Source organism: Mobula birostris, chromosome 19 (genome assembly GCF_030028105.1).
Source record: "Mobula birostris isolate sMobBir1 chromosome 19, sMobBir1.hap1, whole genome shotgun sequence".
Classification (NCBI taxonomy): domain Eukaryota; kingdom Metazoa; phylum Chordata; class Chondrichthyes; order Myliobatiformes; family Myliobatidae; genus Mobula; species Mobula birostris.
This window is the reverse complement of record NC_092388.1, coordinates 69489253-69504026: the sequence shown is the minus strand read 5'-3', so window position 1 is coordinate 69504026 and position 14774 is coordinate 69489253. Positions and strand designations below refer to the sequence as shown.

Genomic DNA, 14774 nt, shown 5'->3' with positions numbered 1-14774 from the left:
ATTCAACATAAGTATACTGTAATTGATTTACTTATTTATTATTATTTTTTTCTTTCTTCTATATTATGTATTGCATTGAACTGCTGTTGCTAAGTTAACAAATTTCACGACACATGCCGGTGATAATAAACCTGATTCTAATTCTGATTCAGATTCTGACTTTAGGAAAATTGCTAAAATTTAATGTTCCCAGATAGTGATCAGTTATTCAGAGCTTCAAACTCAACATAATTGTTCAATTACAAACTCACATGATCAACCTATTTCTGCTTGATAATAAACATGTATTAATGTTAAATTTCAGTAACATACTGGTAATGAATTTTCCATTCTGAAGGATGGTAAGAAAATATCCAATAAAATTGAAGAATTCTGAAATAAATGTATTCTGGAACATAAGAACATAAGAAATAGGAGCAGGAGTAGGCCACCTGGCTCATCGAGCCTGTCCCGCCATTCAATAAGATCATGGCTGATCTGTCCGTAAACTCAGCTCCATCTACCTGCCTTTTCCCCATAACCCTTAATTCCCTTACTATGTAAAAACCTATCTAACTGTATCTTAAATATATTTAGTGAAGAAGCCTCAACTGCTTCCCTGGGTAGAGAATTCCACAGATTCATCAGTCTCTGGGAAAAACAGTTTCTCCTCATCTCCGTCCTAAATCTCCTCCCCTGAATCTTGAGGCAATGTCCCCTAGTTCTAGTCTCACCTGCCAATGGAAACAACTTTCCTACTTCTATCTTATCTATCCCTTTCAAAATTTTGTATGTTTCTATAACATCCCCTCTCATTCTTCTGAATTCCAGACAGTACAGTCCCAGGGGACTCAATCTTTCCTCATAGGTTAACCCCTTCATCTCTGGAATCAATCTGGAAATGTGTACTTGCTTCGTTTTCATGAAAATCAGTAACTATATAAGAAAACCAAATACTTCATAGTTAGCAATGAGTAGGGTCTGAATTCTTCAACTTTAAAACCAAAAAAAAAAACACTACCACCCAAAGGTCTCCTTGGATCAAATCTGGCAACTGTGCAGAATCTTTAATTTACTGTCAGAATGCTTCACATGGCCAATCAAATCTATCACTGAAGTGTTAGTCTCTGGGTGAATGATGCCAGTGAATAGAGAAACAAAATAATACAAGTGTCAGTGGGACAATATAACAATAAAAGTTCAATTATATTAAAGAAAGCATGAGTTAGTGGTTTAGCAGTTTTCGTATTCAACCAAGCAATAACCAACCTCAGTAAATAGAAACCCATGAGACACAGTGAATGTCAGAATCACGTTTGAGAAGAAAACCACTTTGCAAAAAATTGCAAAGTAGTGTTGTTTCAATCCATGTGAAAATTTGCATTAAGAACCAGCACAAGCAACAAAGTCCATGACATCATTAGACACAGCATTAATAAGACCAGCAGAAGTTAGAAATTTCAGCACTCTCCATACTAAGTCCTTCAAAGCAAGCAGATTTCAAAGCATGGGAAAGTACACGCTAAAGCTGCAGAATCAATGTAGAGTCATAATACTGTATATTAGCCAATGACTTGCTTGGCATTTTATTTGACTACAGTTGATGAAAATAAGTGTTAATAAATTTGATTGGTAAACATTTTGGATAACTAAAATAAATCATACTTTGTGGATAATAATTAAAACGTTAAAAAATCAAATCAAAGCTGACGTGGACATTAACATTCAAATCCTAGAAATATAATTATCCACAAACACTAGCACAACATTACAAATATTTAGCAAATGAGCTGTGATAGAATTGCTACACTAAAAAATAGCAAGAATAGCACTTGATAGATCACTCAGCAGTGATCAACGCACCAAATTCAGATGTGCTGCTCTCTGTGCTCTCAACCAAGTCAAAAATTTTGAGTTGTCCTTGCAAATATCTGGGGCTGGTCTCTAAACTGGGAGAACTGCCCAACAGACACTTTCAGCAGTATGATATAACAGTAACTTTTAAAGTCCCTTTGTTCCCCTTCACAGTTCGCTGGCAAGTACGGTCTCACTATCAGTTCGGATGTACAAGAGGTGGACACACATTCGTATACGGTCAGAATGTAATTCTAATAAAGGAAGGGCACGTAGCATCAATAGTGGGGCCCTAGGCAGCATTGAGGAACAGAGGGTTCCAGTTGCACAACCTGAAGATCCCTGTAGGTAGCAGCACAGATAGATGAAGTATAATGAGGGCATATAAGAATAAACTTTTCTCAGGCTTCCAGCCAGTTATGGGTATCAATTATAAACTCTGACGAAGGTGGAAATGTCAGTAATAATCAATACTGGTACCCGGCTAGAAGCCCAAGAAGAGTTTATTCGTTATACACGCAGGGAAAGCACGAGACCATTTTTTGCCTGCAAGAATGTTCGCTTTCATTACACAGAATATAAGGCAGGGAACTATGGTACAACTTTATCAAGTACTGATTTGGCCAGAACTGGACACTGTGTACATTTCTGGTCACCAAAGTCTGGGTTTGTTTTCAATGGAGCACAAGATGTCGAGGAGAGGATCTGATATAAGTGTAAAAATCACCAAGACAAAAGTAGCAAGTCTATATAAATCCAATGTTCATTCCCATCTTCTATATAGTCAGTTACAATAAAATCCATTACTTACAAGCAATGCTCCACAGTTGATAAGAAATTCCTCATTGATAATCCGTGGTCTAAATACCTGAAAATAGATAATTAATAATTCACGATTTTTGTAAATAATTGCCAGTGCCAAATTCCTGAATATATTGATGCTACTAAAATGCACATATGTACCTATATGACAGTGGCAAAATCCTATTAATTAATCTCCATGTATTTGAGAGATCTGTTAAAGTGTGCATAAAACTTGAATCCACATGAACAGTACAGATTTGGATAAACATTCCAAATGCTTTCTTTCTGCTAGAAGCCAAGAAGCTGGTGCATAAATTGCATTTTACAGACACAAACAAAGCCTATCAAACTTGAGACAGTTTAAACTAGTCTCCTTCAGCTACTTACTCCAGACCAGTTAGAGTCATAGAGTCATACAACATAGAAGGTAATCTTTTGGCCCAACTAATCCATGCTGATTTAGTTGCTCGGGGAGCTAGTCCCATCTCCCCATCTTCTTTCTATCCATGTGCTTTATCTAGATGTTTTAAAAATATTTCTAATATGTCACCCAAGCATCTTTCTGGTAGTTCATTCTAAACGTGCACCATCCTTTGTGTGAAGAAACTCTACCTGAAACCTCTTTTAAATTTCTTGCTGCTGATCTTAAACCTATTCCCTCATGTTTTAGCATCCCCTCCCTGGGAAAAAATTAGGTGCTCTCACCCTGTTAATGTCCCTCATGATCTTACATAGTTTATCAGGTCATCCCTTAATATCCTACAGTTCAGGAAATCTACGTAACCTTTCATTGTAACTGAAGCTCCCCAAGTCCAGGAAATATCCTGGTAAGTCTTATCTGCACTCTTTCCACTATCAGAACATTTTTCCTATAACAGGCTGACCAAAATGTAAAACAATATTCCAAGTGCAGCCTTGTCGAGTGCATCGATCATAACTTCCCCAACTCTTATACTCAGTGCCCTGACCAATGAAGGCCAGGGTGCCAAACAGGCTTTTTAGCACCTATCCAACTGTGACACTTCCTTCCGTGAACTATGCACTTGCACTCCGAGGTTCCTCTGTTCCATTACACTACCCATAGCCCTATCATTCACTGTACGAGCCCTACCCTAGATTGATCTCCCAAAATAGAGATCATTTGTTTTTCTCTTCGGCAGTTGAACGGGGCACAACTGTGCAAGTGTGTCTAAGTCGGACCGTGAGGCAGCGGGAGTGTTTAAAAGAGCAGATTAATGGAGGGGGCGACAGAGTAGAGAGAGTAGGAAGGCTTTGGCTCCTGAGGCTTTGGCGAGCAGAGGCTGAGGAAGAGCTTCACTCCAAGTGAGGTAAGGCCGGGTAAGTTCCATTACTAAATCTAATTACCTTAAGAGTAGGTAATGGAGGCAGTAGTTAGGGCAGTTGAGTGCTCCGTTTGCAGTATGTGGGAAGTCAGGGCGAGCACAATTGTCCCTGATGACTACACCTGCAAAAGGTGCATCCAGCTGCAGCTCCTGACAAACCGAGTTAGGGAACTGGAGCTGGTTGAACTTCGGATTATTCTGGAGGCAGAGGCAGAAATAGAGAGCAGTTACAGGGAGATAGTCACCCCTAAGAGTCAGGAGACAGGTAGCTGGGTGACTGTCAGGAGAGGGAAGGGGAATAGACAGAATGAGCAGAGCACCCCTGTGGCTATTCCCACCAATAATAAGTACATCGTTTTGGATACTGTTGATGGGGACGACCTACCAGGGACAAGTTGCAGTGGTTGCGTCTCTGGTACCGAGATGGGACCCTCAACTCAGAAGGGAAGGAGGGAAAAGAGGAGAGCAGTAGTGACAGGGGATTCAATAGTTAGGGGGACAGATAAGAGGTTCTGTGGACGAGATCGAGAATCCGAATGGTCTGTTGCCTCCCTCGTGCCAAGGTCCGCGATATCTTGGATCGAGTTCTCAAGAGGGAGGGTGAGCAGCCGGATGTCGTGGTCCATGCAGGGACCAATGACATGGGTAGGAAGAGTGAGGAGGTCCTGAAAGGTGAGTTTAGAGAGTTAGGCGCCAAGTTAAAGGACAGGACCTCCAGGATAACAGTCTCAGGATTGCTACCAGTGCCACGTGCAGGCATGTTTAGAAATAGTAAGATAGCTCAGATCAACATGTGGCTGAAGACATGGTGCAGAAGGGAGGGCTTCAGATTTATAGATAATTGGGCAGTTTTCCAGGGAAGGTGGGACCTGTTCCGGTGGGTCGGTTTACATCTGAACTGGAGGGGGACAAATATTCTTACAGGTAGGTTTGCCCGGTGGGTCGGTTTACATCTGAACTGGAGGGGGACAAATATTCTTGCAGGTAGGTTTGCTAGAGAGGCTCCGGTGGATTTAAACTAGATGGGGGGGGGGAGCAGAACCAGAGAATAGGAACAGATGTAGGGGAGAAGGAAGAAAAAGAAAATAGTAAAGTTGTTTGCACCGTTAGTGATAAACAGAGAGTAAGAGGTGGAAAATTTCTTAAATGCATTTATTTTAATGCTAGGAGCATTATAAGAAAGGTGGATAAGCTTAGAGTATGGATTGATACCTGGAAGTATGACATGGTAGTTATTAGTGAAACAAGGTTATAGGAGGGGTGTGACTGGCAACTAAATATTCCTGGATTTAGTTGTTTCAGGTGTGATAGAATCGGAGGGACAAGAGGGGGAGGTGTTGCATTGCTTGTCAGAGAAAATATTACAGCGGTGCTCTGGCAGGATAGATTAGAGGGCTTGTCAAGAGAGCCTATTTGGGTAGAATTGAGGAATGGGAAAGGTGTAGTAACACTTATGGGGAGCAAGAATTGGAGGAGCAAATTTGTAAGGAGATAGCAGATATTTGTAGTAAGCACAAGGCTGTGATTGTGGGAGATGTTAATTTTCCACACACAGACTGGGAAGCTCATACTGTAAAAGGGCTGGATGGTTTGGAGTTTGTAAAATGCGTGCAGGATAGTTTTTTGCAGCAATACATAGAGGTACCAACTAGAGAAGGGGTAGTGTTGGATCTCCTGTTAGGGAATGAGATAGGTCAGGTGACGGAGGTATTTGTTGGGGAGCACTTCGGGTCCAGTGATCACAATGCTATTAGTTTCAATATAATTATGGAGACGGATAGGTCTGGACCCAGGGTTAAGATTTTTGATTGGAGAAAGGCTAACTTTGAGGAGATGTGAAAGGATTTAGAAGGAGTGGATAGGGACAATTTGTTTTATGGGAAGAATGTAATAGAGAAATAGAGGTCATTTAAAGGTGAAATTTTGAGGGTACAGAATCTTTATGTTCCTGTTAGGTTGAAAGGAAAGGTTAAAAGTTTGAGAGAGCCATGGTTTTCAAGGGATATTGGAAACTTGGTTTGGAAAAAGAGAGATATCTACAATAAATATAGGCAGCATGGAGTAAGTGAGGTGCTCAAGGAATATAAAGAATGTAAAAAGAATTTTAAGAAAGAAATTAGAAAAGCTAAAAGAAGATAAGAGGTTGCTTTGGCAAGTAAGGTGAAAATAAACCCCAAGGGTTTCTACAGTTATATTAATAGCAAAAGGATAGTGAGGGATAAACTTGGTCCCTTAGAGAATCACAGTGGACAGCTATGTGTGGAGCCAAAAGAGATGGGGAGATTCTGAACAATTTCCTTTCTTCGGTATTCACTAAGGAGAAGGATATTGAATTGTGTAAGATAAGGGAAACAGGTAGAGAGGTTATCGAAACTATGATGATTATAAAGAAGAGGAAGTACTGGAGCTTTTAAGGAATATAAAAGCGGATAAGTCTCCGGGTCCTGACAGGATATTCCCTAGAACCTTGAGGGAAGTTAGTGTGGAAATAGCAGGGGCTCTGACAGAAATATTTCAAATGTCATTAGAAACGGGGATGGTGCCAGAGGATTGGCGCATTGCTCATGTTGTTCCATTGTTTAGAAAGGGTTCTAAGAGTAAACCTAGAAATTATCCTGTGAGTTTGATGTCAGTGGTGGGTAAATTGATGGAAAGTATTCTTAAGAGGTGGTATATATAATTACCTGGATAGACAGGGTCTGATTAGGAACAGTCAACATGGATTTTTGCGTGGAAGGTCATGTTTGACAAATCTTATTTGAAATTTTGAAGAGGTTACTTGGAAAGTTGACGAGGGTAAAGCAGTGGATGTTGTCTATATGGACTTCAGTAAGGCCTTTGACAAGGTTCCACAGAAGGTTAGTTAGGAAGGTTCAATCGTTAGGTATTAATATTGAAGCAGTAAAGTGGATTTAGCAGTGGCTGGATGGGAGACGCCAGACAGTAGTGGTGGATAACTGTTTTTCAGATTGGAGGCCGGTGACTTGTGGTGTGCCTCAGGGATCTGTACTGGGTCCAATGTTATTTGTCATAAACATTAATGATCTGGATGATGGGGTGGTAAATTGGATGAGTAAGTATGCAGATGATACTAAGATAGGTGGAGTTGTGGATAATGAAGTAGGTTTTCAAAGATTGCAGAGGGATTTATGCCAGTTAGAAGAGTAGGCTGAAAGATAGCAGATGGAGTTTAATGCTGATAAATGTGAGGTGCTACATTTTGGTAGGACTAATCAAAACAGGACATACATGGTAAATGGTAGGGCATTGAAGAATGCAGTAGAACAGAGGGATCTAGGAATAATGGAGCATAGTTCCCTAAAGGTGGAATCTCATGTGGATAGGGTGGTGAAGAAAGTTTTTGGTATGCTGGCCTTTATAAATCAGAGCATTGAGTAGAGGAGTTGGGATGTGATGTTGGAATTGTATAAGGCACTGGTGAGGCCAAATTTGGAGTATTGTGTACAGTTTTGGTCACTGAATTATAGGAAAGATGTCAACAAAATAGAGAGAGTACAGAGAAGATTTACTAGAATGTTACCTGGGTTTCATCACCTAAGTTACAGAGAAAGGTTGAACAAGTTGGGTCTTTATTCTTTGGAACGTAGAAGGTTGAGGGGAGACTTGATAGAGGTATTTAAAATTATGAGGGGGATAGATAGAGCTGACGTGGATAGGCTTTTTCCATTGAGTGTGGGGGAGATTCAAACAGAGGACATGAGTTGAGAGTTAAAGGGCAAAAGTTTAGGGGTAACATGAGGGGGAAATTTCTTTACTCAGAGAGTGGTAGCTGTGTAGAACGAGCTTCCAGCAGAAGTGGTTGAGGCAGATTCAACGTTGTCATTTAAAGTTAAATTGGACAGCTAGATGGACAGGAAAGGAATGGAGGGTTATGGGCTGAGTGCAGGTCAGTGGGACTAGGTGAGAGTAAGAGTTCAGCACGGACCAGGAGGGCCGAGATGGCCTGTTTCCGTGCTGTAATTGTTAGATGGTTAATGTAATACCTTATGCTTATCTGTATTGAAAGACATTTGCCAATCCTCTGTCCACATATCTTGCTGATCAAGACAACTGTAATTATTCATTACAATGTAGTAGAACAAAAGAATCTGAGAATACAAGTCCATAAATCATTGAAAGTGGCAGCACAGATTGATTGGGTTGTAAAGAGAGCTTTTGGCACATTGGCCTTCATATATCAAAGTACTGAGTACATGAGATGGGTTGTTAAATTGAAGTGGTATAAGACATTGGTAAGGCCAAATTTGGAATATTGTGTGCAGTTTTGGTCACCTACCTACAGCAAAGATGTTAATAAGGCTGAAAGAGTACAGAGAAACTTTACAAGGATGTTGCCAGGTCTAAGGGATCTGAGTTATATGGTAAGATTGAATAGGGGTTAGGACTTTATTCCTTGAAATGTAGAAGATTCACAGGAGATTTCATAGAGGTATACAAAATTACGAGGGGTATAGATAGGGTAAATGCAAGCAGGCTTTTCCGCTGAGGTTGGGTGGGACTACAACTAGAGGTCACATGGGTTAAAGGTGAAAGGCGAAAAGTTTAAGGGGAACAGAGGGGTGAGACAGTTTGGAATGAGGTGCCAGAGCAAGTGGTACACATGAGCTCAATTTCACCATTTAAGAGAAGTTTAGATAGGTACATGGATGAAGGGCTATGAGGGCTATGGTCCCAATGCAAGTCGATGGCAGTAGGCAATTTAAATGGTTCGGCACAGACTAGATGGGCTGAAAGGCCTGTTTCTGTGCTGTACTTTTCTATGACTCTTTAACCTTCTACACGATCTATTTTAGAACCATCTGTAGTCTTACTAACCTCGCCTTGCACATCACATCCAAATTGTATACCTAGATTACAATTAACAAAGGTCTCAGCCTTAGGTGGCATTAATAAACAAATTAAGGGTAAATTTTGACCTTGATGTCATGTAAATTGGACAACAGTAGAGCAGTGAATGGAATTCTTTTCCATTGAAGTCTCTAGAAATTAGGATAAGGAATCAGCCAACTAGAATGCAGTGGCAGACATTTAAGGCAACCTTTCAAAACACAGAATACATACATTACAACAAGAAAGAGCAATTTAAAGGGGAGGAGCCACCTGATTTGCTGGGCATTTCCTAGACCAATGACCTGCACATCTCAGCTTCTACACAATCCTGTGTCTTCTATGCTTTGTCCACAGCATACTCCCAACTACAATTCCAGCTTCACCTTATAAAAATATTCCCTTTGCACTACTCCTACCTCACTGGAATTTAAAGTAAACTTGTTACTTTCCATCTCAGTTCTAACAATGAGTCTTCGATCGAATATATTAACCCTCTTACTCTTTCCACAAACGCCACCTGAACATTTTCTGTTTTTATTCTAGATTTCCAGTATGCAAAGTTATTTGATTTTCGGAATATTATGGTTTAGTCGAACTCTTGGCCTTCGCGTGCCCGGTGGAACTGTTTCTACTGACAGGAGAAGGGGCGAAGGCAGGTCCTCGCACCTTAAGACCAGTGCTTCGGGTAGATGGAGCTCGTCAGCCTGGGAAGGCAGTCCATCTAAGAGAGGGAAAACTCTGATTTCAAACCTCCGCTGCCTTGCAGCCATACCCACTTATGGGAAAGGCTTCGGGAGTAAACCCTGAGGGCAAATCCAGAGCTGGAGTCCCTAAGGCAGTCTAACGTTGCTTTCAACCTTGCTCTGGCAACTCCTGCGGCGTCACCGGTGCCAAGCTGTATCAGCCCTTGCAACTTCCCTTGGACAACATTGGTGGTGTGGAGAGACTTGCTGCTTGGGCAGCTGCCTGTCTTCTGTACAACCTTGCCCAGGCCTGCGTCCTGGAGAGACTGAAGCAAGACTTTCCAGGCGCAGATCCATGGTCTCACGAGACTAACGGATGCCATCTATGGTTTAGTACCAGATAAATTTAATACAATGCCAGAGGACCTGTTTCAGTTACATAGGGCATGACTCCATCTGGAGTAATGTGTAGGGAACTTATCTCATAATTTAAGGAAGAGAGTTACGCTATTAGAGAGAAGTTTAATTTGACAAGCCTTCAACCCACTGGAGTTTGGAAAAGCGAGAGGTGGCTCGACTTGAATATAATAAGTGTTTTCTGTAAGTCATATGTAAAATAAACCTGGTATGCATATACTGCTTGTGAACAAGGGTTTATAAACCATGGCAGTTTACAACTGGATGCCTAGACAATAGTTTGTGGGGAAAGCCCAAAATTCAAATTGCTATATTTTTCTGTGACCAGTCCAAAGCACATCATGAGTTTTACTCAACATCTGACCCGCAGTATGTAACATTTGTGATACTTAACTGTTGCACTGGATGCAATAAATAATGACAAAATTGTTTAAATATCCCACAATTTACCCTAATAAACTCAAAACCCTTCTAACTTAGAGCAAAACCAGCAGACACAAAGTTTCTCACTTTACCAACTACATAGGAAGTAAGGAATCTAATAAAGTGGAGCTTTGGCCAGCTACATAGAATCATCATTAAATCATTCAGCATTGAAAAAGGATTTTTGGCCCACCTTTTCTATGCTGACTGTATTGCCTATCTACTCTAATCCTACTGGCCTACATGGAGTCATGGGCGGCACAAAAACGTAGCGGTTAGCATAATGCTATTACAGCGGCAGTGACCCATGTTCAATTCCAATCACTGTCACGGGGAGTTTGTATGTTTCCCCTGTCAGCTCCAATCCCAATGGTAAGGGTGAGTAGGTTAATTAGTTACATGGGTGTAATTGGATAGCATCGGTTCGTTAAGCCATGAAGGCCTGCTACCATGCTGCATCTCTAAAACAAGTATAATACAGTACATAATCAGGCTTTTTGACCCATCTGATCGGTGCTGACCTGTTCTTCTGTCTAGTCCCATCTACCTGCACCTGGCCTATAGCTCTCTACATCCCTCTCATCCGTGTACCTATCCAATCTGCTCTTAAAGGGTTGCTATTGACCACTTCTACTAGCAGCTCTTTCCACACTTGTACCATCTTCTGAGTGAAGAAGTTCCCCCTCAGGTACCCTTTAAGTATTTCACTATTCACCTTAAAGCTGTGACCTCCAGTTGTAGTTTCACCTAACCACAGGGGAGAAAACCTACATGGTCATCTGTTCCCTAAAGTATCGGTGCTTCAATCAGGGTTCACAGCTATGTGTGGAACTCCCACCGGATTTCAGTCTAACATCTTAAGCGCTTGGCCTTCACACTTGTGGCTATCTGACTCTTACAATTGATCCATATCCCTCCTCTGCATCTATCTTAAGTAAATACCTGTCAAAATTCCTTTTGAAGGTTTTAACTGAATATACCTTTAACACCTGCCCTGGCAGCCTATTCCAGATAATCTCCACCTTTTGTGTGAAAAAAACTTACCCCTCACATCTCCTTTAAAATTTCTTCCCTCTCACCTTAAATCTGTGTGCTCTAATTCTAGACTCTCCTGCCCTTGGAGTTCTATGATCCTATCTATGCCCCTTATAATTGTATAAAAACTCTATGGTCACTGCTCATCTTTCTATGTTTCAGTGAGAGTAAACATAGCTTATCCAATTTTTCCATTCCAGCCAACATCCTGGTAAATCTCTTCAGTACTCTGTCAATTGAACTCCTGCCTCAGCAAGGACCTGAACCCATTGCAATTTGCCTTTCACCACATATATCAACGGCAGACACAATCTCAATGGCTCTCCACATGGGTTTAGACCACCTGGACAACACATGCACCTATGTCAGGATGTTGTTCATTGACTATTGCTCAGTATTTAATACCATCATTCCCACAATCCTGATTAAGAAGTTGCAGAATCTGGGCCTCTGTACTTCCCTCTGCGACTGGATCCTCGACTTCCTAGAAGACCACAGTCTGTACAGATTGGTGATAACATATCCTCTTCGCTGACGATTAACACTGGCGCACCTCAGGAGTGTGTGCTTAGCCCACTGCTCTACTCTCTATATACACACGACTGTGTGGCTAGACATAGCTCAAATACCATCTATAAATTTGCTGATGATACAACCATTGTTGGTAGAATCTCAGGTGGTGACGGCAGGGCGTACAGGAGTGAGATATGCCAACTAGTGGAGTGGTGTCGCAGCAACAACCTGGCACTCATCGTCAGTAAGATGAAAGAGCTGATTGTGGACTTCAGGAAGGGTAAGATGAAGGAACACATACCAATCGTCATAGAGGGATCAGAAGTGGAGGGAGTGAGCAGTTTTAAGTTCCTGAGTGTTAAGATCTCTGAGAATCTAACCTGGTCCCATCATATTGATGCAGTTATAAAGAAGGCAAGACAGCGGCTATGCTTTATTAGGAGTTTGAAGAGATTTGGGATGTCAACAAATACACTCAAAAACTTCTTTAGTTGAATCGTGGAAAGCATTCTGACAGGCTGCATCACTGTCTGGTATGGAGGGGCTACCGCACAGGACCGAAAGGAGCTGCAGAGGGTTGTAAATCTAGTCAGCTCCATCTTGGGTACTAGCCTACAAAGCACCCAGGACATCTTTAGGGAGCGGTGTCTCAGAATGGCAGCGTCCATTATTAAGGACCTCCAGAACCCAGAGCATGCCCTTTTCTCACTGTTACCATCAGGTAGGAGGTACAGAAGCCTGAAGGCACACACTCAGCAATTCAGGATCAGCTTCTTCCCCTCTGCCATCTGATTTCTAAATGGACATTGAAGCTTTGGACACTACCTCACTTTTTTTTAATATACAGTATGTCTGTTACTGCACATTTTAAAAAGTCTGTTCAACATACATAATCGATTTACTTGTTTATTTATTATTATGGTTTATTTTATTTATGTTTTTCTCTCTGCTGGATTATGTATTGCATTGAACTGCTGCTGCTAAGTTACCAAATTTCACGTCACATGTCAGTGATAATAAAGCTGATTCTGATTTGGTACCACATCCTTTCTATAGTACCGCAACCAGAAATGCACAGAATACTTCTATATTTTAATATTTCTTGAATAAGCTGAGACTGTTTTTTCTGGAGCAAGGGGGACTAAAGAGTGACCACATAGAGGTTTATAAAATCATGAGGGGCATAGATAAGGTGGATGGTCACAGTTTTTGTATCAGGATAAGACAGAGCATAGGTTTAAGGAAAAGGGAAAAAGATTAAAAGAGAACTTGAGGGCCACATTTTTTTACATGGGTGATGGGTATATAGAATGAGCTGTCATAGGAAGTGGTAGAGATAGGTACAATTACAACTTGAAAACATATTTGAACAGGTTTAAAATAGATATGATCCAAACACAGGCAAACGGGACCAGTTTTGTTAGGCACCTTGGCTGGCATGAAGGTGTGGACCTGAAGTGCCCGTTTCCATGTTATATAACTAACTCAATGATTCTAAAATAATTCAAGCATACAGTATGTACAAATCTCAGTCAGGGAAACCATCGGTTGGTTACCTGCAGAAATGGAAAATGAATTTTACAGTAATATACAAAAGAGGTACCCTGCTAAATTTGAGGCTGAAGCTTGTTGTAGGGATACAAGCAAAGGAAACATTTTGTTTGTAACATACATGTCAGTGGCTGATGTTGGCACAGCACACACTGAATGAAAAGAATTTCGTTCACCAATCTATGAGTTTTCTTTTTGACAAATAAAAAACAAATTAACCAGCAAATTTCACCCTCCCTCACAGAGAAATTTTGTAATCACAACCCAAATGAGCTTCCACGCTCACCATCCAGCAACTATGAACATCACAGAAGGTGTAGACCACTACAGCGCAGAGGCGAGCCTCATGGCCAATGAGTCCAAGCTGACCATCAACCGACACTAATGCCATTTTATTACACAGAGTATAAAACCGTATGGCTCAAGAACAGGCCATTTGACCCACAATGTTGTGTCGAACCAGCTAAAAAGCAAATCAAAAACATCTAACCATTAATCCCTTCTACCTACATGATGTCCAGATCCTTCCATCTTCTGCTCATCCATGTGCCCGTCCAAACATCTCTCAAAAGCCTCTAATGTATTTGCCTCTACGAACATACCAGGCAGCGCATTCCATGTGTCAACCACTTTCGAAGTAAAAAATTCACCCCTCACATCCCTTGAACATACCCCCTCTCACCTTCAATGCATGCCCTCTGGTATCATACATTTCAATCTTGGGAAACAGATACTCTCTGTCTACTCTAGCTATGTGTCTCATAATCTTGTAAACCTCTATCGGATCTCCCCTCAGCCTCCGGCACACCAGAGAAACCAACCCAAGTTTATCCAGCCTCGTAATAACACGTTCTCCATACCAGGCAGCATCCTGCTAAACCTCTTCTGCACTTTCTTCAAAGCCTCAGTATCCTTCCTGTAGTGGGGCAACCAGAACTGCTCACAATACTCCAGATGTAACCTAACCGGAGTGAAGCTGCAGCACAACTCCCTGACTTTGGAACTAAATGCCTTAACTGATAAAAGCAAGCATTCTATAAACCTTCTTAACCACCCGATCGACTTGCATAGCCACTTTCAAAGAGCTATGATCTTGGATCCCAAGATCTCTCTGCTCAGCAACACTGTAGAGGACCTTGCCTTAACAGTGTACTGTCTCCTTGCATTTGCCCTACCTCACATTTATCTGGGTTAAACTCCAACTACCATTTCTCAGCCACACCTGTGCTCTATTTTTTGCCAGTCTTCTACATTATCCACAACTCCACCAATCATCTGTAAACTTACAAACCCATCCAGCTACATTTTCATCCAGGTCAAT

The 14774-nt window shown here is 41.3% G+C and overlaps 1 protein-coding gene across 8 annotated transcripts in view; it reads right to left on the bottom strand.

Moving 5' to 3' along the window:
• ulk4 (unc-51 like kinase 4) overlaps nucleotides 1–14774 on the bottom strand; it is a 702256-nt gene that overhangs the window by 373199 nt on the left and 314283 nt on the right. For all 8 annotated transcript variants that reach the window (XM_072283788.1, XM_072283790.1, XM_072283793.1 and 5 more), the window contains one exon: nucleotides 2645–2701. In XM_072283788.1, coding sequence (XP_072139889.1) covers nucleotides 2645–2701 — 57 coding nt within the window. The remainder of the gene's footprint in view (nucleotides 1–2644; nucleotides 2702–14774) is intronic.